Source organism: Rhineura floridana, chromosome 14 (genome assembly GCF_030035675.1).
Source record: "Rhineura floridana isolate rRhiFlo1 chromosome 14, rRhiFlo1.hap2, whole genome shotgun sequence".
Taxonomy (NCBI): Eukaryota; Metazoa; Chordata; class Lepidosauria; order Squamata; family Rhineuridae; genus Rhineura; species Rhineura floridana.
This window is the reverse complement of record NC_084493.1, coordinates 30,750,868-30,777,857: the sequence shown is the minus strand read 5'-3', so window position 1 is coordinate 30,777,857 and position 26,990 is coordinate 30,750,868. Positions and strand designations below refer to the sequence as shown.

General features: G+C 44.4%; 1 protein-coding gene and 1 pseudogene across 2 annotated transcripts in view; one reads left to right on the top strand and one right to left on the bottom strand.

Annotated features, from left to right (window-relative positions):
• Positions 1 to 26,990, bottom strand: part of ACSBG1 (acyl-CoA synthetase bubblegum family member 1) — a 51,947-nt gene that overhangs the window by 23,042 nt on the left and 1,915 nt on the right. Inside the window, exons 2-8 of one of the 2 annotated variants that reach the window (XM_061595486.1) lie at positions 23,875 to 23,936; positions 18,720 to 18,937; positions 16,990 to 17,078; positions 14,376 to 14,496; positions 13,381 to 13,461; positions 9,111 to 9,260; positions 2,179 to 2,355 (exon numbers count right to left, since the gene is read on the bottom strand). In XM_061595486.1, coding sequence (XP_061451470.1) covers positions 2,179 to 2,355; positions 9,111 to 9,260; positions 13,381 to 13,461; positions 14,376 to 14,496; positions 16,990 to 17,078; positions 18,720 to 18,937; positions 23,875 to 23,936 — 898 coding nt within the window. Of the gene's footprint in view, positions 1 to 2,178; positions 2,356 to 9,110; positions 9,261 to 13,380; positions 13,462 to 14,375; positions 14,497 to 16,989; positions 17,079 to 17,170; positions 17,228 to 18,719; positions 18,938 to 23,874; positions 23,937 to 26,990 lie in introns of those variants that run through there. The other variant, XM_061595487.1, reaches the window with a different exon arrangement.
• LOC133370102 (5S ribosomal RNA) lies at positions 8,157 to 8,266 on the top strand (annotated as a pseudogene).

Below are 26,990 nucleotides of genomic sequence, written 5' to 3'. Positions count from 1 at the left end.
TGGGCCTTGGCTGAGTTGGCTTGAGATAGACCCAGATCACTACGGGTTGGGTACAGTAGCCCCAAGTAATCCGAGGCTATCAAAGGGCGGGGTGTATAGGAGGCTGGGCCCAGTGTCCTGTAGGACTCTGCAGAGTTGTGTAGCGGAACAGAGAGTTTTAAGCGAGCTTATGTGTGTGTGTTTGAATCTTTGCTAAGATTCTACCTTCCCTACAAATTAGTCAGACAGAGGCTTTAAGCTTTAAAATAAGAAACAACTACTTTATTCTGGAAGTACATGTTTGATAGGAAAGAGTCCTATATCTAGCTAACTAGCTATGTTGGAGCAACGAACACTGCACCCAGTACTCGCCCTCATGCTGGTGGAGAGGAGAGACAAAGGAAAGATGTCTGCTCCCTTCTTGAGAGAAAGAAAAATGACTGGAAGGAGGGAAGGAACTGAGATCAACATCCTTTGCATATCAGTCTAGCAAGAAGGAAGAGACAGCAGGAGATCAAAGGACAGGTATAGCCTAGCAACCAAGAGGTCTCCTCTCTAGCTACGCCTTTAGCCCCATGCAGCCTCAACCCACAAGTTGGAGTTGAACCCCATATATTCCAACAGGGTATAGGGCAGGAAGAAAAGGCAAGCGTGGGAAGGAAGGAGAAGGTTGGGCAGGAAACGCACTTCTTTGCAGGAGAAGGTCGATGCCTGCCTTTTCTGCTCAATCTCTCCTCCTTCCTGCTAGGCCTCCCCAAGCCCTGTGCCCCCAAAAACCCCTACATGGGCAGCTTCCCAAGCCTCTAGCAAAGGAGCAGCACCTTTCTTGCTTATCAGCTGATAAGTAGGATTCATCCTCCGTCGTGCTGGTCGCTGCTTTGTGGGTAGCTTCTGTGCATGCAGAAAAACTGCTCATAGAGCAGCAGTGACCGGCAATGCTCAGGATGGAATTGTCCTGCTTACCAGCTAGTAAGCAAAAAGATTCCATCCTGCCCTGGTTGCACCTGCCTGCTCCCAGGCTGCTCCCTCCCAACCATATTTTTAGTTTAAAAACAAACCTTAGTCCACTCCCCAAATAACGTTGGGGATGGATCCAGGACAGGGTAGAGGGTCCCATCTTCAGGACAGGGCAGATTGGTCTTCCTCTGGCCCTACAGATCGGGGCCACAAGGCAGATAAGGAGGGCTGTGCACAGCCCTAATCATTTTCCATTCTGCCCTGTATTCATCACATGCAGCACTGTTTCCATTCCACTGCAGTTCACCTTCCACCAAAACCAACATTATTCATCCTGCTGTCCACTATGGCAAAATTATGTAACTTATGTAATTTACATAATTAATTACATATATTATGTTGTCATTCCCTTATTCAACCCCATTCATTTCAATGCAAAGGAAACACAATGCAAATGAGAGCGGTCAATTACATATCATTTTTGGACTGAAAGCAACAACGGTGAATATTGATCTTATTCACTAAATTGAATTTCTATTTTGGATATTTGAAAAATAAATGAACATTGGTGATTTCTGCTCTCATCTTCATTGGAGTTCTCTGACATCCCTATTCCCAATCCACCCCAACTTTTTCCTCCGCTATTTTTTATATCAGTCAATCATAAATCACAGTCAACACAATTAGTCAGACGCTACTTAGCCACTCATATTTAGCTACATAGCAACACTACTGAGGCGAGCCAGGCCAATCAAGAGCGAAGACAATTATTCCTAGATAGGCATTTCCCTCACTCTGAATGGGCGAAGGTTCATTTCAGAGGAGACCCCATTGCTGACAGAGAAGCAACCAAAGATGTTCTCAAAAAGTACCCCCTTTTGGCTCAGCCTGAGTTTTGTTGTTCTTCCAAAACCTGCAAACTCTTTGGCCAGGAAGCGACAGTTAAAGACTAAACAAATATATGGAGAGGAAGGTGTCTTTTAAATTTCCTTTAAAATGGTTGTCTATGATATTTTAATCATCCTGATCATGTTTCTGATTTGATACATAAAGGGTCCTGAAGGATTGAATCAGCCCTGTCAGCAGTAAAATAACCCTTTGGTCTCTATCATCCACTTGCTCCCATTTTCCATGGGGGTTTCCTAAGATTTAAAGGGTCTCCTGCATCATCTCATTAAAAAGCACAGAACTTAACAACTTTGATGGACAGAAGACAACTTGAGCATAATATTTTACAGAGACCTTCAAGGCATCTGGTTCTGCAAAGTAAACCTGCTCTCCCCACTGGATTCCAGTCCACAGGTCATATATCTGGGCAGCGATGTGGCTGAGTGGAAGGTAACTGACGATGGTCTCCTGCTGGATTTCAGCTGGCTGCATGTCACCTGCCTGGCTAGCATGTGCCGATGTCCAGGTTATCTGTCCAGATAAATACAGAGGAGTTAGATAAGGGAGCCTGTTTGTTTTCTTTAATTCCACTAGGTGAGACAGTGAGGACCCCTCCATCAGCCTGGCTGAGACCAATTGCCATTTGGCCCCTTCCCTCCCAGAAGTCTCCTGGGACCAGTCCACCTGGCTCCATCAGAGAGAGAGCTGAGACATCAAGGACCCCTCTGTCAGCCTGCCTGAGACCCATTACCATTTGGCCCCTCCCCTCCCAGAACAGTCCCCAACAGCTGTTTGGCCATCATGTAGCAGTATGGAAGAGTTGGTATCCAACACTTTATTTTCCTCCTCCCTCCCCAATCTCGTTGTGTTATGATAAAACTACAGATCAGCTTGTATCAAGCATTTATCACACTCAAAATAGACCCATCGGAATGAATAGACCTATGTCAGCCATGTGGAATACAACCCACTGTGTTTAATATATATTCTGCAGTTACATCGTTGCTTTTTATTTTCTTACTCAGAAGTAAGCGAAGGGAGCAATCGAGATCAAAAGCAAAGTTCAGGGAGATTTAACCCTTTGCTGTCTAGCTGCAACCCTCCCCAAACTTTCTCGCTCACACACACAGGCAGTTAGCAACATAGTTAAAAAATCCCATTAGCCAAGGTTTATATTTTGGTTCAGAGTCATTTTCTAATATTGGCCTAAGTGGGTTTCAAATTCCAGATCATAGTATTATCTGCTGCTATCATCAAGCTTTAACCATATTTAATGCAGGAGAATGGAATTTGCCCTGGAGCAGAAAGGAAGCCATGAATCCCATAGCTTCTGTACTCTCTGTGGTCAGACACTACAGATGATCCCTGACCATCATATGTTTCCCTGTGCTGAACCCCTCTAGATAGGATTAGCGTTCAGACATGGTGCCAGCAGCCAGCCAGGTCGGGTACTAGTCAAGCACCCTAAGAGTATAGAAGGGCCCTTCACTAGCCCAGCCCAGCTGTGAGGCACTCTGCTGCCCTCCCCATTGGGCCCCTACATGGCATTTTAGCAGTCTGCAGGCAGGGGTAGACCTATAGGCCAGGTCATTGCACTTTGGGTAAATTAAAATGGTGGGAGGTAGGCATGCCAAAGAATTCAGAAGGAAATAGAAACTGGAGCGGAAGCAGAAATTACTGATGGTCACTTATAAGTCTGGAGCAGAAATCAATCCAGCAAAAATGAACAGTATTCACTGTTGTTGCTTTCAGTCTGCAAACAATAATAATAATAATAATAATTTTAATTTATAAGCCGCCTATCTGGCCAATGGCCACTCTAGGCGATGTACAACTCAATTAAAATACATCATAATAAATACAGTACAACAATAAAACAGTAAAACAGTGACAGTTCAGAGTAGCAGGCAATTAGTCAAAAAGATTAACCCTCCCCGGAAGTCCCGAAGGCCTGTCTGAAAAGCCAGGTCTTCAAGGCCTGGCGGAATACATTCAGGGAAGGGGCATGTCGAAGATCATATGGGAGGGAGTTCCAGAGAGTGGGGGCCGCCACTGAGAAGGCCCTCTCTCTAGTCCCCACCAGCCTAGCTGTTTTCGTTGGTGGGACTGAGAGAAGGCCCTGTGTGGCTGATCTTGTCGGGCGGCATAATTGGTGGCGTTGGAGGCGCTCCATCAGATAAACTGGGCCGAGACCGTGTAGGGATTTAAAGGTTAATACCAACAGCTTGAATTGGGCCCGGAAAACAACTGGGAGCCAGTGCAGATCGAGCAGCACTGGGGTGATGTGCTCCCGGCGACGACAGTTTGTAAGTAGTCGAGCCGCCGCATTTTGTATAAGTTGTAGTTTCCGGACTGTTTTCAAGGGTAGCCCCACGTAGAGCGCATTACAGTAGTCCAAACGAGAGGTGACCAGGGCATGTACCACCAATGGGAGCTGATGAACAGGGAGGTAGGGTTGCAGTCTACGTATGAGGTGTAATTGATACCAAGCTGCCCGGCTCACTGCCGAAATCTGAGCCTCCATGGACAGCTTGGAATCAAGGACAACCCCCAGGCTGCGGACTTGGTCCTTTAGGGGCAGTTTCACCCCATCGAACATCAAGTCAATATCTCCCAACCTTCCCTTGTCCCCCACGAGTAGCACCTCGGTCTTATCAGGATTCAGCTTCAACCTGTTCCTTCCCATCCATCCACTCATGGATTCCAGGCACTTGGACATGGTCTCCACAGCCAACTCTGATGAGGATTTAAACGAGAGATAGAGCTGAGTGTCATCTGCATACTGGTGACACTGCAGCCCAAATCTGATACGTCATTGTCATTTATTGTGTTTTTTAATTTGCATTGCATTACCTTTGCATTGAAATGAATGGTGTGGAATAATGTAATTGTAATGTAATTAATTTTGTAAAATTTCACCATAGCAGACAGCGAGACGAATAGTATGGTTTTTGTCACAAGTTGAACTGCAGTGGAACAGAAACAGTGCTGCATGTGACAAATACAGGATGTAACAGAAATTGATGCCTTCTTGCATCCCTAGCAGGAGGCCACCCCAAGTGAAAGCTGAGCTTGGCAGCAAAAGTAAAAAGAATACTAGGCAGCTGCATGGGGGGGGGATGTGTGTGCTGGGGGGTGGGGGCCCACTGGCAGTACTGTGCTGTGAAGTCTGGTGCCAGCCCTGTTTTGCATTCATCAGTTTGCATGGTGAACACCAACCTTTAGTCACCCTGAATAGGCAAGACATAAGAATGGGAAACTTTGTGGCTCATAAAGTGTGAGGGAATGTTCAGAGGATGAGGTCAGGCAGGGACAAGAGCCCATGGGAGAATGCTTGCTCCTAAATCCAAGGCTTTGGTGTCTCCTGGGCCATTAAATATGCCTTTCTGCATCATCACCAGACAAGCAAAGGGACTGGTGCAGCTCCAGGTTTAATCACAGACAGACAGGAACATCTTTTAATAAAGAGGGCCTCGAGTCAACACACACATATGAGCAAAGGTTGTTTGCTGAGGGTGATGTTAAAAATAACCTCTGTGCTGCCATCAGTCAGGAATAGAACAGCCAACCAGAATAGAAACTGCATACTGAAAGGGGAGTCACTAATTTTGCATCCAATGTCCACTATTAGGGAGGGACAGAGGAAGCTGCTTTGTCTATGGTCTGTCTAGCCCAGTTTGGCCAACTCTGACCAGCAGCAGCTCTCCAGGGCCTCAGGGAGATAAAATCCCATCACCTGCTGTCTGCGTAGTCTTTCTAATAGGAGATGCCAGGAATTGAACCTGGAATGTTCTGTATGCAATGCATATGAAACATAGGAAGAGTCAGGCCACTGGTCCATCTAGCTCAGTACTGCCTACACTGACTGGCAGCAGCTCTTCAGGGTTTAAGGTAGGGAACATTCCCAGCCCTAAGTGGAGACACCGGGGATCTGCATGAAAAGCAGATACTCTGCTACTGAGCTACCACCCAATACATTTGCTACCTGAGGCAGAGCAGCAAATTGCACCACATACATACCCATGTGTACACACAGAGAGAGAGACACACCACATCAAGGTGCATAGGTGGTTAAGTTGTTTTGGCACCTGAGGAAGCGCCTTTCTTTCTCTCTAGAATTAAAATACAATAATACTTTTTTTAAAAAAACTTAACCATTTGCTGCCCTTTCACGCCATGCAAAGACCAGCTGCTGGAGGTAGGCACCTCACTCTGCCAAACAGTACAGCCGGCCCTGAAAGTATGTGCTCTGCCACTGAGCTATGGTTCTTTCCCAAGTTCAGCATCTTTGGAGATGCTGGAGGAGCAGAGTCTGGAGCAGGGGTGGGGATCAACTACAGCCAGGATTCATTGGTGCCTGAAGTGGCAAATTCACATGATCCGAAATCCCCCCACAATGTCCTAAAAACAGGGAAGGGTGTTTTTTTTCAGCCTGTGGGCCACATTCTGTCATGGGCAATCTTCCAAGGGCCACATGCGAGTGGTGGGCAGGGCCAAGGCAAATGGGCAGAGCAGTAGATCTTTGTACAATAGGCTACATTCCAGCTACTCAAAATTCAGAGGTTTGTACACACACACACACACACACACACACACACCATCCTCCGTTGAGGCAGGAGGCATTATCACAGTTCAATGGTGTGGGCTTCATGGCCTGGAAAGAGTCCTGAGAGCCAGATCGGGAAGCCTGGAGGACCACATTCAGCTCCCAGGCCTGAGGTTCTCCACAAAGGTCACTTTGGAAAGTTGCATACCGTTCACCTTCTCATTGTTGGGAGCAGTGGTGGCTGATGCCCATTGGGACTGGTGGGGTGGAAAGCAGGGAGCCCGACAGTAGGTGGAGCCAGAGGCAATTAGGAGCAGAGCTGACATATTCTAGCTTTGTCCCTATTCTCCTCCCTGCTGAGTTCTGCAAGGGGCAACAGTGAGACTGAGAAGGAGGAAGCCAACAGGGCCACCCCCTGGGCTGATCACAAGCAAGAAGGCAGGCCAGTCTGGGCTGGCTGAGGGCAGACTGAGGTTGGTGGGGCAGTGGCCCACTTGCCCTAATGTCCCAGCATCCACTGGTTGGGAGTAAAGCATCAACACTTGCAACAAGTAAACGGAACCAATGGGGGGGGATAGACAGAAATGCAACCTATTCTTCCCTCGCTGTTTCCTTCTTTAGTAACTACTTGTTTGTTTTTCCTCAGGCTTTACTTCCTTTCTACTCAGTCAGAGATAGTGCCTGTGAGTGCGAGCCTCATGGCTCTGCAGTGGCCACGTGTACATCTGCAGTCACAATGACTTTATTTCCCAGTAGTTTCCCTGTTCTTTCAACCAACAGTCTTCCCAAGGTAAATGCTTCTGCACCCCGCTGCAAAGTATACTAAACCCCAATACTCAAAAGAATGTTGCAGAGCTGGCGAAGGTGCAGAAAAGGGCAAACAAACTGCTTAACGGGGTTGGAGATTTCTCCCTATAAGGAAAAGGCTAGAGAGGCTGTGGGTTTTCTAAGTTTAGGGGGGAAAGGCAACAATGGGATGGAATATGGGAGAGGTTTTCAAAAAGTCTGGTGATGGGAAGATAGAAGATTTGTTTCCCCCTTTCACATAATGCTAGACCTTGCAGTCAAATAGGGGAGTGACAATGATTGGCTGTAGATTCTGGGCAAACAAAAGAAAGGGCTTCTTCATGGAATAAAGAATTAAAATATGGCATTCACTGCCACCTGATGTCCAGTGGTTTACACTGATTGATTGATTGATTGATTGCACTTGTATGCCGCCCCATAGCCAAAGCTCTCTGGGCAGTTTACAGCAATCAAAAACATTAAAACAAATATACACTTTAAAACACAATTTTAAAATTTTAAACAATATAAAAACAATTGGATTTAAAAGGGGTCTAGACTAGGGATGGGATCCATTGGCCAGGACCGGTTCAAAAGCATTCTGTCGACCTAACAGCCTGGTATCAATTTGACCTGCTTTTCCCAATCCGTTTTTCCTCTCACAAAAAAAAAAAAGATATTAATTTTGATATTTTTAAAGGAAATGTCAATCTATTAAAGGAAAATTTTGAAAGGAAATATTGAAGTGAAAGGAAATATTGATAACATTCTCGTTCTTAATACTGATATTTTAGAGGCAGTTTTTTTAAAAAGAAGGTTTAGAAAATAGCCCCAGAAAATTGTTGCATAAAAATCTGATCTGCAATGATAGAGAATAAGCAAGTTAATGGAAAATTCCAAATTGGGTGGAAATCTAGTACATCCCTGGTCTAGATCCATTTATGGAGGAGGAAGAGGAGGGGTTTTTTCAATGGGAATTAACCACAATAGCTAAATGGAGGCCTATGGCCATACTACCCTGAACATGCCCGATCTCGTCTGATCTTGGAAGCTAAGCAGGGTCAGGCCTACTTGGATGGGAGACTGCCTGGGAATACCGTGCCATAGGCTTAGAGGAAGGCAATGGTAAACCACCTCTTACCACAAAAACCCTATGAATATATCCAAAAGTTGTAATCGACTTAAAGGCACATAACAACAACAAGCTAAATGGAGACTCCATTTTCAGAGACAGTATACCTCTAAATACAGGTTTCTGGAGAGATCAATAGGAGGGAAGGAACAGGATGTTGGGCTAGATGGCTGGGAAACATTGTTCAGCCTAAGGGCCACATGCCCTTCTGGGCAATCTTCCAGGGGCCACATGCCAATGGTGGGCAGGGCCAGAGGCAAAAGTCGGTGAAGCGAATAATCTTCATTGTACCCTGCTACAGTAGGCTAGGTTCTGCACACACCTGTCTGTCTACCATCCAAGCACTCGGGAGACATGATCTGTGTTCAAGCGCACATCCCAGCCAAGGAAAAACACTCAAGGAAAGTACAAAACCAGGGCAGTGAGGAGCAGGGCCTGAAAGAGAGTGTGGCGTGGGGACAGTGCCGAGAGCCAGAGAGAGAGGCTTGGAGGGCTACACTTGACTCCTGGGCATGAGGTTCCCCACCCTGAAGAGGATGGTCTGATCCTGCAGGGATGTCCTTATGAGCCATTCTGGTTTGGGTGAAATTTTCACCATTCCGGAGGGAGGCTTTCACAAGTTGTCCCACTAATTCCCAATGATTGTTTCGCTCCTTGTTAATAATTTTAGAAACATTTTACTTCCCTGTTGTGGTTCTTAAGGCAGATCATTTATGAACATTCACCCAATGGGCCCCCATCTATTTAAAACCAAAGATTAAAATACACTATCCCGTCAGGTTTCAGCACGCCTACTGAGAGGTGCACGCCTAGAATACCCACATTGTCATGGTTCAGCATCACTCCTTTGGGCTTCCCAGTTGTTCCGGAAGTGTATATCAGAACACAACATTGATTCGGCTTTTGGGAGTTAATGATTGCGTCCAGCTCTCTGTCCTGCACCTCATTGCCCAACTCCATAAATTCATCCATCTGTATAGAATAGGAAAGGAGTGGCATTATTTATTTATCATTATTCATTTAAAGCATTTTTACCCTGCCTTCAGCCAAGAAAGACTCCCTGACCGACTTACATAAGGTCAATAAAAACAAGAGAATCCCTCCCTATGGCCTTACAATCTAAAAACATGACACTGAAGGAAAAGGGGAAGAGGAGGGAAGAGGAAAACAAGCAAATCAGTCACCAGATCTTAAAAGTTACATGGCAACTCTTATAACGACCAGCTGGAATGCAAACAGTTCAGGGATAGGAATCAAAAGCAGCTAATCTGTCAGCAGAGCCAATGGAGTGGCCTATTTCTCCATCTGTTGTAGACTGACAGAACTGACAATCTTCAGCAACATCACTGGTCAATATGCTTTTGGTAGTTCTGCCACTCTCAGAAGATTTGGGTGTAGTGGGCCAGGAGAGGGCATTCTCTGTGGTAGCCCCTAAGCTGTGGAACTCCCTCCCCACTGAGGTGTCTTTGGTGACTTCATTGTACAGCTTTCAGCAAATGCTGAAGACACACCTCTTTACCCCAGCCAGCCCTGGCACCTGAGATGCATATTGTTAGGATCCACCCTATTTTCTTTGATGTTTTTTAGGTTGTTTTTAACTGTTTTAATTATGTGTTTTAAAATTGTTGTACCTGGGACCTCTGGGTAAATAATAATAATAATAATAATAATAATAATAATAGGCTTCTGGCTGATGCATAAATGCTTATCTCACAAATATATTTGTTAGTCTTTATTTACTTTCAAAATGTATGTTCTAACTTTCTATAGAATATTCAAAGCAGCTTACAATACAGGGCAAATGAAACTGATGCACAATAATAAGTCCTTCTAATAGTGAACTCAGGTGCAGAGCTTGGAAAAGTTACTTTTTTTGAACTACAACTCCCATCAGCCCCAGCCAGCATGGGCACTGGATTGGGCTGATGGGAGTTGTAGTTCAAAAAAAGTAACTTTTCCGAGCTCTGCTCAGGTGGTGTGTTCCAACAGGATTGTAGCCAAAACGGGACTATTGAGAAACAAGAGGAAGGTGTCAACATGCTCAGGGAAACTCCAAGGTTTGCTGAAGTACCAAAATTAAAGTTAAAAAAGAAAACCTAATGGGACATTCTCCCACCCCCTAAAAAAAAAGCCCAATTAGGATTGAACAACCTCAGTTGCAGCTATGGAATGTTGGATGCCAACTGGAAAAGAAAAATAGAACATAGAGAAGAGGGGTGGAATGGATATCTGGCAGGAAGGCATGGAGGGCACTGCTATTAAGAAGTGGAAATACACTGCAACATTTGATTGCAAGTCTCACTTGTAAACACAAAACAAATTACAATCATCCAGTAAAACAGGCTACAAATAGCTGAAAAGTCAGTTATAGCATATAACAGACTTAACAGGGACAATCTGGGAAAGCTTCCTAGAATAAAACTAACTTCACTGTCTTAAAATGGGCAGCAATGAGAGCAGGTGCACCTCTGTAGGTAGGCTATTCTAGATCTTGAGCACGGCAGCTAAAAAGGTCCCATTCTTGGGAGACACCCTCCTGCTATATTTCTGAAGATGAGCAGAGCCTCAAAGGAGAAATGAAGTGCTTGAGCAGCCTATCAGCTTCATAGTCCAGCCTCCTCTTCTCCTAGTGGCCAACCAGTTGTCCATGGAAAGCCTGCAAGTAGGACCTGGGTGCAAGAGCACTCTCCCCTCCTGCGGTTTCTGATGCCTTCAGCTGTTTCAGAAAGATGGTTCAGAGATAAGCCACATTCTGGATGTACCTGTCCTTGTGGTTTGTGTTGAGGATTTTGTACATATTATTACATGTTGGGTTGTATTCAACTAAGTCCTACTCAGAGTAAACCCACTGAAGTGAATCAATATAACTTAGTTATGTCTGTTAACTTCAACAGGGCTCCTCTGAGTAGAACTAGCATTGAACCCCACCCACTGTCCTTTATACAAAGTGTTGAGAGAGCAATACTTGGGACAAATTTTAGGGGGAGAAGAGGTCAAATTTATCTACTTGATGGGACAAAATAAATATACAGCTGTGAAAACTGCACATTTTCTATCTGCAATAGCTACCAAGAGGAGAAAATTCTTAAGAGAGAATGCTGTGTCCTGTCAGGGAGATTCAGAATGTTAAGTTTGTTTTACGCTTTTATTCATTTAGGTTTTACCTAACTTTTCATTTTAACATTTGCTAAGAGGATCTGCTAGGGAAATACGGAATTCTGAGGTAGTTTATGTTGCTGTAGTTTATTTGGGCCTGAGTTAACTTATGCTGATGTCACCTTGTGCTGCTTTATACTGTTAAACACTTTTGTTTTATGATGATCTGATGACTAGATATAAATAAACAAATCTGATCTTTATTACTATTGCCAAATTAGCTCTCAGTCTACTAAAGATACTTTCTAGAGAGCAGGGGAGGGGGAGAAATTAGATTCAGTTTGCATTTCAAGGCAAGCTTACTAAATCTGTGCTTTTCGAAACAAGAAGCGAACTGAAACAAAGTCATTCTTCAGAATTTGCACTCCTCTGAATTTTGTAATGCAGCCAAGTAGCATGTACACAAATGCATATACTATGGTTAATGGGGCATTTAAAGCATTTATCACTGTTATCTTTTTGGCGCCAAGTCGAGACTTTCCTCTTCTCCTAGGCATTTTAGCATGTGTTTTTAAATTGCTTTTTAAAAAAATGTTTTTAAATTTGTATATTTGTTTTTAATGTTTTTAATTGTTGTAAACCGCCCAGACAGCTTCGGCTATGGGGCAGTATACAAATGCAATAAATAAATAAATAAATATTTGTGAAAATAGCATCCAAAAAATCCATAGGGAAAATGCATTATACAAAATTGCATACAAAAATGTGTATATTAAGAGAAATTTGCACTAAAATGCAACTGATTTTTTCTGAGGATTTTTTTTTTTTAATTCACAAACTGAAGCGGAAATGTGGAGAGCTGAATTTAAGACTGCAAAGATGAGAAACCGACATTGACATATCTGCCCATACCCTGCTAGAGGGTTAGTCACTGTAATCAGTGATAAGGGCTCATCTGAAGTTGCCCTTATCTACACTGAAATGTTTGTTAAGTCTAAATCACCGTTATACAATAATAAGCAATGGATGTTTCAGCTAAAGATTCCCAAATCACATTCATTGTTATGGCAGACTATCTTAGTCAACGTGAGCTGGTGTCCTTTTGTGCCCTTTGTGCTCACTGGATAGATGCTGTTCCTCTGGTCATGGGTAAAGGATTTGTTCTCCTACATGTTGACACTTCATCATGCCGTCATCCTGACCAAGCTTGTGCTGGCATTCTATGAAGTGCTAATCCTATTGCTCCCAAGTTGCCTGGCTGCTGTTTTTTTGGCAAGCTCCTGCAACAGGATAAAGTTTCAGTTTCCAGACATTTGAAGCCACCATTCTGAAATGTTGAGCTGGAGCCTCCAAAGAACAAAAAGGAAATGAACTATGGGTGTTCTTCCACAAACACTTCACCTCTCACAAGAATTCATGCAAAATATAGGGAATTGCCTTATACTATAAGTCAGGCCATTGGTGCAACTAGCTCACTGGCCTTCTACCTTTTCAAATCCAGGACCCAACTTTAACCCAATCATGCATTTGGGGAACCATTTCTTCTTCTTCTTCTGCTTCTGCTGATTGTTGTTGTTGTTGATGATGATGATGATTAACAACAACCATATAATTTGCATGGTGGTAGTTCTGCTGTTGCAATCCACCTTGGGTCAGGCCCTGACCTGGTAGTGGGTCCCAACTCACCAGCTGAAGACCAATGATCTAGCGCAATATTGTCTACACTGACTGGCAGTGGCTCACCAGGGTTTCAAGCAAGGATCTTTCTCAGTCCTACCTGGAGATGTTGGGGACTGAACCTGAGACCTTCTGCATGCAAAGAAGATGCTCTGCCACTGAGCTGCAGCCCAAGTCTGCCAGAGTGGGAAACTTCAAGCCAAGAGGCTGAATGCAACCCTAAATTTCAATTATGCTGGTGACAAGCAAGAAGAGACACAAGGAATCAAGACAGCAGGGACACAAATTATTTCTGTGGTTCATGGCTACTTGTACGTACTGTGTACAAATTGGGATGTTTCTCAGTTGAAGGATCTCTGTACATCACTACAGCCTTCAGGTGTGGTAAATGATTCCAGATCTGTATAGCGTTTAAGGGGGGGAAATGAAGTGGGCATGATTTTATTGTATTTGTAAATCCTTATAAAAACAGACTTTTCACAATCCAGTCTGAAGCCAAGGCTGCATACACATCATACATTTAAAACTCATGACATTCCCCCCAAATGCTCTGTCCATCTTAAATTCTAGCTTTTTTAAATTAAAAAAAACTCAGTTTAAGAAGCAAGTTAAAGCACTTACAAATTCACTCATGGACAAAAAAGTATGGAAATGGTCGATTAAGACACCTGTCTTAATTCCTGCATCATGTAAGCAGTAAACACTTTCCAGGGGCCAGATGTTGCCCTACAGCCCTCTCTGTCTGGCCCTCAGGACTCTCCCCAGGCCATACCCCTCACAGCCCTGCTCTGTGCGTGCCTCAAATGCTTTTGCCTGGCTGGCATGTATCTTTAAACTGTAGGTAAGAGTCATATCCATTGCTCTATCCGTTTTTGCCTCAGGCCCTTCCCCCCACTCCCATGTGGCCCCTAGAAGATTGCCAATGAAGGAATGTGGCCCCCAGCTCAGAAAAGATCCCACACCACCGATCTATAGCCTCCCATGTTGTGCTTGCTTAGAAAGCTGCCTTACACCAGATCAGACCTTTGCTCCATCGAGCCCAGTATTGCCTTCTTTGACGGGCAACTGCTCATTGACAGAAGTCTCTCTTTATCACTGGCTGTCCGATTCTTTTCACTGGAAATGGCAGGGAAGGAACCCAAGACCTTCTGAGTGCAAGGCATGTGCTCCACCCTGAAGCTAAGGTCCCTCTCCAATGATGCAGCCCTACTCTCCCTTGATGTTTCTGCCCTAGACATCTTCCTCTTGGAATATGTTTGTAATGCAGACAGTCTCTTACAGGTCAGTAAGCAGCAGCAGCAGGGGGTCTCCTACCTGGGTTATTTTGTCCAGTTGTTTCTGGTTTTCCACCACAATGATATTAGCTCTGCAGTCATGAGCAATATAATGACAGGCCTCAGGAGAACTGGTGGTGTAGATCCCAGTCACTATGCCACTGGAACAGAAGACATACTGGGTTGCATCAAACTAAGTAGATCTTTTGACGTTAATGGGCATGGCTTACTTAGAATCATAGAACAGTAGAGTTGGCAGGGGTCTCTAAGGTCATCCAGTCCAACCCCCTGCTCATTGCAGGAATCCAACTTAAAGCATACCCAGCAGGTGGCTGTCCAGCTGCCTCTTGAATACCTCCAGTGTTGGAGAGCCCACCACCTCCCTAGGTAATTGTCTATTACAACTAATTGATTGTCCATTAATTTCAATGGGTCTACTCAGACTAGAATTTCATTTGCTACAAAACTTTTTTTTAAAAAAAACAACAAAAGTGTAACATCATATACATGTTGAGCTTCCATCTTGGCATCATATATATGCTTAGTTCTCTGAGATAGCTTCCAGTGACCCATCTACTGGTCTTGTGTCCTGACTTGTTTGGACAAAATTTGAACTGAGGTTAGAGGACATCACTGCTGAGTGGTAGTTATCTCACACTTTCCAGTGCTTTACTCCATCACTTTTCTTAAAGCAAAACAAAAACCAAAACAGATTTTTTTTCAAAAAAAGCAGATTGGTTGTCCAAGAGCATTGTTGTGCTGTTGCTCTTTATCACAACAAACCCACTTTCTTAGTTCTGTTTTTTTTAAAAAATATCAGAATTTATAAACTGCTCTACATTCAGAGAATACCCCAGTGATTTACAGAAATAACAGAAGTATTAAAACAGTATCCCATTATGTTCAGTGCAAGTAGCTAGCTCACAGGTAAGTGTGCGTAGCATTGCAGCCTCTGTTTAATTTTTTTAAAAAAATGGCAGAGGAACCATTGAAATAAAAATAAAAGCATCCATTAAATGTCTTTTGATTACAAGAATGCCAAGAAGGGGACAAAGAAGGAGTCTGGTGTACCTCCTCAGAGAGGGAATTCTACAATGGTGGTGCCACCACCGTGAAGATCCTGTCCAGGACTGGTATCAGCACCTGGCAGCCTTGAGCAGCTGCTAGGGCCCCTGTATCCTGGCAGGGGCCCACTACTGATACTGGCCCTGGACCCAGCTTTAAAAAATTTCTGGCCCATCACTATGAGTACCACAGTACAGCCGGACTGTATCACCTTTTTAATTTCCCACAATACATCTAACCAAGCGTCATTCTGGGGCACTGTGGGAAATTTAATATGGAGGCTAGACACAAATACCTGATAATGCTTAGACTGCAGCCAGATAAGCCCGCCAGAGCCCACTGAAAGGGGAGAGGGCCCACCAGAAGACATTTGGCCCAGGAGCCCCACACACACAGACCTCAAGTCAGCAATGGCATAATCAGGGGTGTAGTCATCCAGGGTCTCAGGGGGTCTTAGACCCCTTTTGGGAGCAGGGTCCCAGCAGGGTCCCAATGTCTCCAGCATCCTACAAGCCAATTAGCATGAAAGGGGGAGCATGTTAGCCACTGAGAAGAACCTTCTAACATGCTTCCTTGTCCTTTCCCATTGACTGAAGCCAATCAGAGTGAAAGGAGGTAAGAGAGCTACTGATTGCCTTCCAAGAAAGGACTGAGGAGTGTGGAGATGATGATGGAGAGCAAGCAAGGGAGGGGGCATGGCATGACTATCATGAAGGGACCCTGTACTTCTGGACTTGCCACTACCAGAGCCTGGAAAAGTTACTTTTTTGAACTACAACTCCTATCAGCCCCAGCCAGCATGGCCACTGCATTGGACTGATGGGAGTTGTAGTTCAAAAAAGTAACTTTTCCAAGCTCTGCAACTACACTGCTGGGCATAATTAAAGGCCTGTAGCCGGACATTTGAATGGTTATTCCAAATCAACATGGGACCTTTGACCAACCTCACAAGGGCTTAACTTGTGCCATGGTTCTTCAAGGCTAATTCCTGGCTTCATTGTGCCCACTCTCAGGCTCCAACATCAGTGGGGCAGCAAATTTGCTCCAGGTTTTTGTCCAAACTTGAAAATTCAGACTAAAACCCAGAGCGGATTCACTGCCCAATTGACATCGGAGCCACCAGCCTCCACTGCCTGCTGCAGTATATTACTTACAACAAAGACAGGGAACCTGTGGCCCTCCAGATGTTGCTGGACTATGACTCCCCCCGCTCCCTGCGCATTGGTTATGCCGGCTGGGGCTGATGGGAGTTCATCAGCCCTGGAAAGCCACAGGTTCACCTGACTTTACAATATAGATCGGTTATCCTGGCATATCCAGGGTATTGTCTGAAGGCACATGAGGCCACCACTGAGCTGAAGCTAAGCAGGTCTGCATCTGGTCAGTGCTTTGATGGGAGACTGTCTGAAAACTACATATTCCAACATGGAAGGAAGACACAATATAAATATAAGAAAACAGATTTTTAAAATGAAATATGGACAAAGTGGTGGCAGAATAAAGTGGGGTTGCTTTTCTTCCTGATCTTGCAGAACAGGGTCAGTTGGCAGCACCAGAAAAAAATACTGTGCAACTCCTCCAAAACTTACCCGGCAAAAACAGCTCCTACTGCCGAAATGAACCATTCTGCGGAATTGAACCCAAGTATCGCTACGCTGTGGAATTGTTCAAGACCGAGCTGAGGGAGGGAGGGAGGGAGAGAGAGAGAGAGAGAGGATAAAACACATGCAATACTTTGGGAAAGAAATGGAAGTCTAAATACTGACAGACCTTCAAAAAAGCAGGAGTGGATCTGGGTTTTCCTGCTGTGGGTTGAACTCTACTTTCCTCACATTCACTCCTGTATGATACATCTACAGCTTCTGGATCCAGTAGTGCCTCTCTGCCATCTTTCAGACTTGCTATCTCCTTTGGGTCTGTTGATTTCCCCATGCCCTGCACATTTATTGCATAACTTATTGATTACACCCCTCCTTAAACTTAAACTACTCTGAAAAAAAGAGTGTGGCTTCATGTCTAGCACAGGGCTAACCAACCAATCAGTGTTATGAAGAGTCTTGCTCCAAAGGGTGGGGGATTAGTATTTGTGATTGACACAAGGTCTGGCCAATAAACACTTTGCAAACCTGGTTTCTGCTGTGTAAGAAAAAAATAGGTTTCCTCTGAGCAGGGCAGTCCCAGAGGGAAGCCAGGTCAGGCCCCAGCCGAGGGCTCTTGTGGCCCAGAGGGGTCCCTGAAGGGCCCTCCTTAGGGTGGGAGGGTAGCACTCCTGTTCTGTGATCCACGGCAGCATCTACTCCAACCCTGCCGCAGATCACAGAGAGGGAGCTCCCAAGTACTCCCCCCCATACAGATCGCACAGGCTTCAATAAGCCCACCCTACATATTTCTCCTGTTGCTGTGAATGCGCTACGTGCTGCGCTCACATGCCTACCATCAACCAAGATGGCGGCAGAGGCTTCCCTAAGGGGCTGACATCCCTGCTGCCATCTTGGTTGATGGCAGGCATGTAGCACACGTATGCCATCAATCAAGATGGCAGTGGGGGCATCAGCCCCTTAGGGAAGCCCCTGCCACATCTTGGTTGATGGCAACATGTGTGTATAGCGCAAGGGCTCAGTCATGCCTGGCACCAATCCTGCCTCTTAAGTTCAGCCTGGGGGAGAAGACAGTATGTGTGCCCCAAACTTGGTGAGTGCACAAACATGACTCACCACTAAAAAATTTTTTTAAAAATCTGTAACTATGCACACAAGCACATCCTGACAACAACAACAAAATCTTAGGATTTCAGAGCCACTTGCTAATTATATAGGGTTGAATCCAATGTTGATCCTATTCAGTGTAGGCCCACTAAAATTAATGGAGATGACTAACTTACAATGCTAGTCTTACTCAGAGTAGACCCATTGAAATTAATGAACCTGAGATAGTTTGGTAACTTCAGTGGGTCTACTCTGAATAGGAATAGTATTGGATGCAAGCCATTAGGTCTATTCTGTGTAGAATATATTTTAGGCACTCAGAGACATCTTTAGAGGAAGCAGATGCCTCAGACCACTGGATTTCCTTTTTAAACTGAGATGTGGAGGTTCCTCTTATAGCACAGAAACATACCAGGCATATATTAGATTCCATGTTTCCACCCCGAAGAAACTAAAGGTGGCGAGATTGGAGCACAATTAAAAACAGACGTTTTTAAGGCTAGAACTTCCTCACGAGGTGAGGTGAGGTAATTGAGGTGGCAGAGTCCTGAAGTAGCAGGATGGACTGTTAGGAGAGCACTTTGGATCTTCTGTCCCAGACCCTCAAAGTTTACCTTCAAGAAGCTTTTTGCTGCTTTGCGAGAAAGACTGTAATACTCTGAAAAGGTAACCTTTTCCCACTTCCCGTCCTTTTTGCTGGCCATCGCATAGAGAGACCCATATTTTTTTAGGGATTCTTGGAACATCTGATGAACAGTTATTGGAGTTTGCAAGCATGTGGAGTCCATCCTTAGCTTAACCAGCCCATCAGCAGATGCGGTCCAGAGAGGTGCTGGAAAACAGAGAGATGTTTATGAGGCTGCTGTGGCATCTGTACATCTTCTGCATGCTTGCAAAAACATGTGCAAAACATTAAAATGAAATATTCTCTCATTTAATGATGCCTCAGTGCCTAACGACCATTCTATGGGCAGCTTCTTCTGGTATAGAAGATGGGATTTGCTATGGAGATTCACTCACTAATTGTCCAGAAAAAACCCCAAAACAATAGCCTGGCATGCTAAGACCATCAGAAGAGCTCTGTTGAATCCAGATGTCCATTGGTTCCATCATCCTGTTCCCCTCAGTGGCCAACCAGATGCCTTCAGGAAGTCCAGAAGTAGGGCTTGAAGGAAATAGCCCTCATCTATTGTTAACGCTTACGCTTGCTATCTGGTATTCACTCTCATAGCTAATAAGAGCATATGGTTCAGAACAAAGATCCATCTCATTCAGCATCCTGTTTCCTACAGTGGAAAACCCGATACCCACGAGCAAAATATGCAAGCAGCGGTCTCTCCGGCTGTTGTGATTCAAAGGTACAAGTGCCCAGAAGATGGTGGTGCCACACAGCCACACATTTTATTTCATGGCTGCACTAGAGTGTGACAAAGGGCTTATCCAAACGGAGCGGGATAATCCACTGTTTCCTATTCGGTTTGTCAGCTGATAGTCCTCACTTTGCCTTTTCCCCCCACTGTTTCCCATTGGAAAAAACGCTTTTTTTGTGGCACAGCGACATTCCCGATTTCAAACAGGAAATCGCTTTTTTGCTGGTATTGGAAGAAGTGGATTTAACCCGCGAAAATGCATAACACCGTGCGATGTCATTTGGACGACCAAAAAATAATCAACACACATAGCGTGCGTGTCACACATTTTGCGGTCATCTGGATGAGCCCAAAGTGATGGGTCCCAGAAACTGAAAGAGAAAAAGAGAAGGGTGTGCATATGCAGGAGAGAGAAAGAAAAGAAGAAAGATGAACAGAAAGACAAAGAGAAACGAGTGGAGCAGTAGTATAGTGGCAAATTCAGAAGTGCAGGGTCCCTTTATATTAGTCAATGCCATGTCCTCTTCTCCCCCTTTTTTGCTGCTTGAGAATGAGATCCTAGTTAATGCCTTTTCCCACATCAACAAACATCCCTAGGAGCCAATCAGCATGAAAGGGGAGAGTGTTAGCTACTGTGAAGAGTCTTCTCAGTAGCTGACTCACCTCCTTTCACTCTGATGGGCTCCAATCAGCAGGAAAGGACAAGGAAGCAGGTTAGAAGACTCTTCTCAGCAGCTAACAGCTCTTTCATGCTGATTGGCTCATAGGATGCTGAAGACCTAGGGGCCCTGCTGGGGCCCTGCTGGGGCCCTGCTCCCCTAAACATAAGGGGTCTAAGACTCCCAGAAACCCTGGATGACTATACCCCTGGAGCAAAGGAAAAGAAAAGAAACAAAACCAATCAGACAGAAAGAGAAATAGAGGAGAGAAAAAGGAAATCAAAGAGATAGAAAGAAAAAAATGAACAGAGAAATAGAAACGAAGATCAAAGCAAAACATGAAGAAAGAATGTATAGAGATAAACTGGCAGACAGAGAGATGGAAAAGTTCAAGGGAACCAACTTAAGCAGGCAATGATAACTTGCTTATTTCTCAAGGACCCCCAAAAGTAGAATATGTTTCCAATCCACAAAGGAGTGAAAAATATGCTACTCAAGTGACTCCTACATCAACCAGGAAGTGGAGGAGTTTGTGAGAGTCAGTCTGGGTGTGTTGTGGCTTCAGCAGAGAGAAGAACTAAAACAAAAATCATTTTGCCGCCTGGTTCTCATGGAGAGAGGAAACAAATCCCCCAAAGAAAGGGGGGGTGGATTCTGCTATTCAAGGAAATTTGGAGGAGGGAGAGAATTCAAAAGGGATCAAAATAACTTCACTGAAGCTGCTTTGGCCGGTTACCACCACCACATGGCTATGCTCTTTCAAAATGAGGCTTCTGTGCCTTTTTGTGCCAAAGAGGGAATTGCAGCAGCTTTTCCCCTTCACCTTGCAGGACAAACTGCACCTGCTAAAATCTAAGGTGCAGAGGCCCTATCATCCTTGGCACTGAGGACTGCAAGTAGGGTGGCCTGTTAAGAAAAAAATGGCAGGGCTTCTGCACTTCATAGGAGAGCCCATTTTAGCCGGTGAAACTTGCATGATGAGCTCTACTAGGGGTGGGGAAGCTCAGGTTCAGGGGCCAAATGCAGCCCTAGAGGCCTCTCGGTCTGGCCCTCGGGACTCCCCAGGCCACTCACCCTCACCCCTCCCCTGCCCTGCCACATCCCTTACTGGCCCAGCTTCACATCCTTCTGGAGTGTTTTTACCTGGCTGGAATGTGTCCCTGTACTAGGGATGGGTGAGAATTCCGATTCAGTTTGCATTTCAAGCCAAATCTATCAAATTAGCAATTTCTAAAACAATACGAGAACTGAAACACAGCCGCCCTTTGAAATTCACACTCTTTTGAATTTTACAATGCAGTTCGCCAACCAATGACTACAAAAATGCATATACTAGAGGAAAGTGTCCATAAAAATGAATATATGAGTGAAAAAATAACTTGCAAAAATGCATTATATGATGAGAAATGGATTGCTAAAATGTGTTTATTAGGAGAAATTTGCATTAAAATGTTACAGAATTTTCATGAGGTTGCCAGGCCCGGCCTCCAAGAGGTCTTCTGTATCTTTAAAAGTTGTGCAGGGGGGAGGGAGAATTCCACCTTGTGGTTTTTCCCATTACAGGGTTGCAAGAACACCTGCACTTGGCTGACTTTCTCTTCTCCTAAAGATACAGGATCAGTCTCAGGCCCTGAACCTGGCAACCCTAATTGGACTTGAACCCTCATCAGCCACAGCCTACTTAGCCAATGGTTAGGGAAGAAGAGAGGTGAAGTCCTGCAAACATCTAGAGGGCCACAGGCTGCCCATCACTGATGTAGAGAAGCAATTTAAAAATGTGATTCCCCCAGCTGCTATCAGAGGTGGTACAGTCCTTTCTACCACTCCTGCTTTCTTCTATCACTTCATGTGAACATAAGAAGAGCCTGCTGGATCAGGCCAAAGGGGACCTGTCTAGTCCAGCATCCTGTCCTCACAGTGTTCAACCAGATGCCTATGAGAAGTCCACAAGCAGAACTTGAAGGCATCAGCATTCTGCCCTCTTGCAATTTCCAGCAACAGGTGTTGAGGAGTATACTGCCTCCAACAGAGAAGGGAGAACATAGCCATCAGGGTTAATACCCATTAGCATCCAGAAACCAAGGTTATAGCCAGTCATTTTGCTGCACATGTAGCATCCAGCCTTACTTTCAGGTAAGTGTGTACAAGATTTCAACTTTTAAAGTGCAGGAGAACCTATCCTACATGCACTTACGGCACAATCCAATACTACTATCTGTTTGTAAGTAAGTCTCATTGAGTTCAATGGGACTTACTCCCAGGTAAGTGGGTGCACGATTGGAGGCTTAAAGGTTTGTCCTTGGCAATCCCTTCCACTGTTAACTCGAGTTTCGTACTGGGGCAGTGACTCCCTTTTTACTCATTTGGTCCAGGAACTCTCTCACTCAAAGCATCATCAGGAAAAACAAAAATAAGTTAGCTGCTGATGTCTGCAAAATAGAGCAGCTTTTGTGGGGCCTTAGAATGGCTTTTCTGTTGCTAAATGTCTTTATGTAACATTTTGATGGAGCTCTGCCATTTCTTTCTGCGGAAGCATTACACCATTGTTGAGCTTAGCCAGTACTGAAAGGGAAGTTACTTGCTACTTAGACCCAGGGGTGCTTCACAATCGAATCTGTCCCTCACTTGTTCACTGCAACTTCACCACTGGTAAGAGCATGAGAAGAGCTTATCTAGGCCAGCTTTCTGTTTCTTGATGATGCGGGAGAAACTGGATTCAGTTCAGCTCACGTTTAAAGACTATTCTACCTAATTTGTACTACCCAAAACAGTATACATACAGAAACAGAGCCATCGTTTGAAAATTGCACTTCTTCAAATTTTGTAGTGCAGTTCCCCAACCAAATAATGTGTACAAAAATGTATATATTAGGGGAAGTGTGCATAAATACATATGTCAGGGAAAGTTTTAAAAAATGCATTTTATTAGGAGCAATAGCTTGCAAAAAATATGTATCTTTGGCAAAATCACATGCAAAACTGGATAAATTAGAAGTTCAGGGGTGGCCCTGGAGAGGACATTAATTGACTGCCCAATATTAATATTAGACATTATGCCTAATTAACTGTGTATGAATTATTGTTAATTATGTCATTATTAATCAAGTGTGTAAGGACAAATATACAAAATAATAGTGCTTTTTTGTGATGTTATGGAGTACCATCACCTCTTTTTTTGCTGCCTGTGACAGCTATTATCAAGATATGAGTACCGACACCTCATCTTTTATTATTATTATTATTACCAAAAAAGCACTGCATAATAACATTACCTTTCTGAGTAGGCTTGCCCAAACAAAGAAGGTTTTAGCAAGCAGTGCAATGAAGACAACTGCCTAATGTTACTAGGGAGGGAGTTCTACAGCATGTTGCTGCTGCACTAAAAGACTGATTCCTTACAAATGCAGAAAGATTGTTGCATGGTGCTTGTTCAGATGGTATGCACATTGATGAATAGGGAATGAGGGAGGGGTGACTCTTAATCAAGTAATTTCATTTTGCATCATAGATTTTGCAGTTTTAAGGACACAGGTTAAGTGGTCACCTAAGCTCATGCATGCATGTGTCGGGGGGGGGGAGTCTGGTGCTCCCCTCCCCCCTTACACACTACAGACATGGAATTTGCTCCTTCTATGTTCCCCTCTGTTTTTTTCTGGTGCCGCCGTTGCATGGAAGGTCCAAAGCAGAGAGGCTCATTGCCATTGTGCAATCATGTTCTACGTTTCCTAACATTTGTTTACCTGAGGAATCTTCTTGCCCTGTTCCAGGATCTTTCACAATGTTCTGTGCTTTTGATGAATTTCTGAAGAAAGGGAATAAAGGGAGGGGAAGTCCTATCGTTAAAAAGCCAATGGACAGACTCAGAAGAAATGCATCACCCCGGAAAAGGGACACAGTTTTGCATAAAATTTGTGTAGCATAATTTATGTATTGTTTGTGAGTGCAAATTCAGAAATAATTACAATAACTTCTATAGCCATTACAATACATCTTGCCATAGTGGGGAAGATTGTGGCTGGGTGAGCCATGTGCCTGCTCAGTCTGCTATCCAGGTGCTCACTGTTGGTTAGAGATGAATGAATCTGTCATTTTCAGTTTCTCATTCTTCCAATCTTAAGTTTGTTTCACTACATTTCAACACCAGCGTTTTTTATAAAATCCTCCCAAACGTATGGATTTCTCCTAATATGCACCTTTTTGTATGAATTTTTGCAAGCAGTTTTCCATAATATAATGCATTTTGTATTATACTTTCATTAGTCTGTAATGCACATTTCATTCCTTTAATATATGCATTTTATTCACATTTTTTGGGCTGGAGAACTGCACTGCAAAATTTGAACGAGTACAAATTTTAGAAGAATAGCTGAAGGATCGTTTATGTATTATTTTGAGAAATGTAAATTAGGTAGATCTGCATTAAAATGAGAACCAAATTGAATTTCTTTCCCATCTTTTGTTAATGGGCAATATACAGGCCCTGCTCTCCCTTCTAAATGTTCTTTACATTTAAACCTTCCTAGGGATCTGTATCTTTAAACAGGATGTGGACTGGCCAGCCCTTTGAACAGAGGATGCCTTCAAAGAGAGGACTGTCCTCTGACAGCTAATCCAATAGAGAGGATAGTCTCTGTACAGCAGGACCCAAATAACAAGTTGGCACAAGACATTTTGACACCCAAAGTGGAAAATCCAAATGACTACCACTAATGTAAACGTGGAGCACAAACCCAGTGGGAAGTTTTCCTGAACAAACCTCATGGATATGACATATCCCACTGATTTCAATAGGAACAGTGCACTGAACTTCCTGCTGGATTGTTCTGGGTGGGTCAGATGTGCCCACCACCTCCACGTTTTTCCTTTTAATAGCACCCAACATCTAGATCCCAAACACCAAGGAGGGAGATCAATGAACTGCTCATGGCAATGGGCTCTGCATTTCCAGAGTGACCACCAAAAAGGCCCTGCTTCTTGCAGAGACCACTCTGTCCCCATGAAAGTTAGAACGTGAAGCAGGGCCTTGTTGTCTGATCTTAAACTCAAGGCAGGGTCAGAGCCAATGTGGCAGAATGGGATGGGGAGACCCCAATCAGCCATGGAGGGTGACCTTGTGCCAGTCACTCTCTCACACACATAGTTTAAGCTACATCATGGGTTGTTGTGACGTTCAAATTGGAGGGCGTATGACCATGCATGTCACTCTGAGATCTTTGGAGGAAGGCAGGACACAGTGGAGGCTGGTCCATTAGGGGGACCAGGGCACTGCCCCATGAATCTCAGCCAACCCCAACCTGCCTTCTTAAAACCAGTCTAGGGAATGGCCTTGCCTATCATCTTCCTCTCCCTTAGTCTCCCTGTTGCCCTTGTAGAACTTAGCAGGGAGGAAGATGGGGAACAAACTTAGAATGAGCTGGCTCTGCTTGCCATTGGCTCTGCCTCCCCCTAGTGTTGGCCTCCCTGCCTTCCGTCCAACCTGCCAGTCCCAATGGGCAGCAGCCACCAATGGCAGGATAAAAATGTACTAAATGGGAGTGAGTGTGCATTGCGATAATTGGATCATTCAGTGCTTTATACGACAACATCAGCACCTTGTATTGTGCTTAGAAACGTGTTGGTAACTGATGTGGTTTTGTTCAGAACAAGTGTAATACAGTTATGCAAAATCATACCTGTCGTCACCAGGGTGGGCAGCAGTATTGTGCACCAGTTGAAGTTTCTGAACTGTCTTGGTGGACAACCAGAAGCACCATCAGTATCCCTGGGCATCTTGCAAGGCCCACTGCTAATCCCTGCCCTGAGCACTCCCCCTACTTTTTTTTCCTGGCTCAGCGCTCTTAAGTAGGACCAGGCAGCTAGATCTAACCACACTTTTAAATCCCCACAATGCCCCTGGCCTAGCATCACTCTGTGGAATTCTGGGAAATTTAAATAGATACTCAGGTGCCCGCTGCTACTCAGAGCACCATCGCTGCAGCCAGATTCACACACCAGGGCCCACTGACAGAGGGCTGACCGGAGGACACTTTGCACAGGGTCCTCGCAAATGTGAAGCCAGCCCTTCTAACACTGCAGTCATCAATGGTTGTTGGAAATGTAAGCTTCTTCGGGAGGAAGGGAATCAACAAATGCACCCCAGTCCATGTTTTCCCCAAACCATGCCCACCTGCCCCATACCGGACATCCAATGTGACATCAGATGTGGGCCAGGTGGAGATGCGGCTGGATTAGCTGCGTGACCGAGTTCCCTGTGGGGAACCTAATCACACACCCAATCTCTTCAGAAAGGAGGGCTGGACAGTAAGTTCAACCCTACCGGATCAGCTGTGTCACCAAGTTCCTGATGGGGAACTCTATGGTGCACATGATCCTTGCAGAAAGTAGCTCTGCCAACCCTATGCTCAGTACTTTGCTGTGCACAGGGCTGGCATAGCCCCTTGTGCTGCTCTTCCCAAATGCTTGACAACCAGCTGGCTTGGTCAAGTGATTGACATGAGGTTTGTCCCGCCTACCTATCAAAGTTGGTTTGCAAAAGTAGGCCAAATTATAAGACTGAACTTGTTATCATAGCCAGTATGTAATAATAATAATAATAATAATAATTTAATTTGTATACCACATCATACTTCAAAAGAAGCCTCTAAGCTGTTTAAAGTATTTTCAGAAATCACAAATACAATAAAAACAAAATTGCCCACTTAAAACAATACAAAGTATTTTAAAATATCTTCTTAAACATTTATATATATACAAGCACTAGGACAGGCAGGACCTATTACATCAAACAGAACATCACCTGCAGGTCCTGCAATATAATTTATGTCATCGAATGCAAAAGACCAGGATGTCATATCCA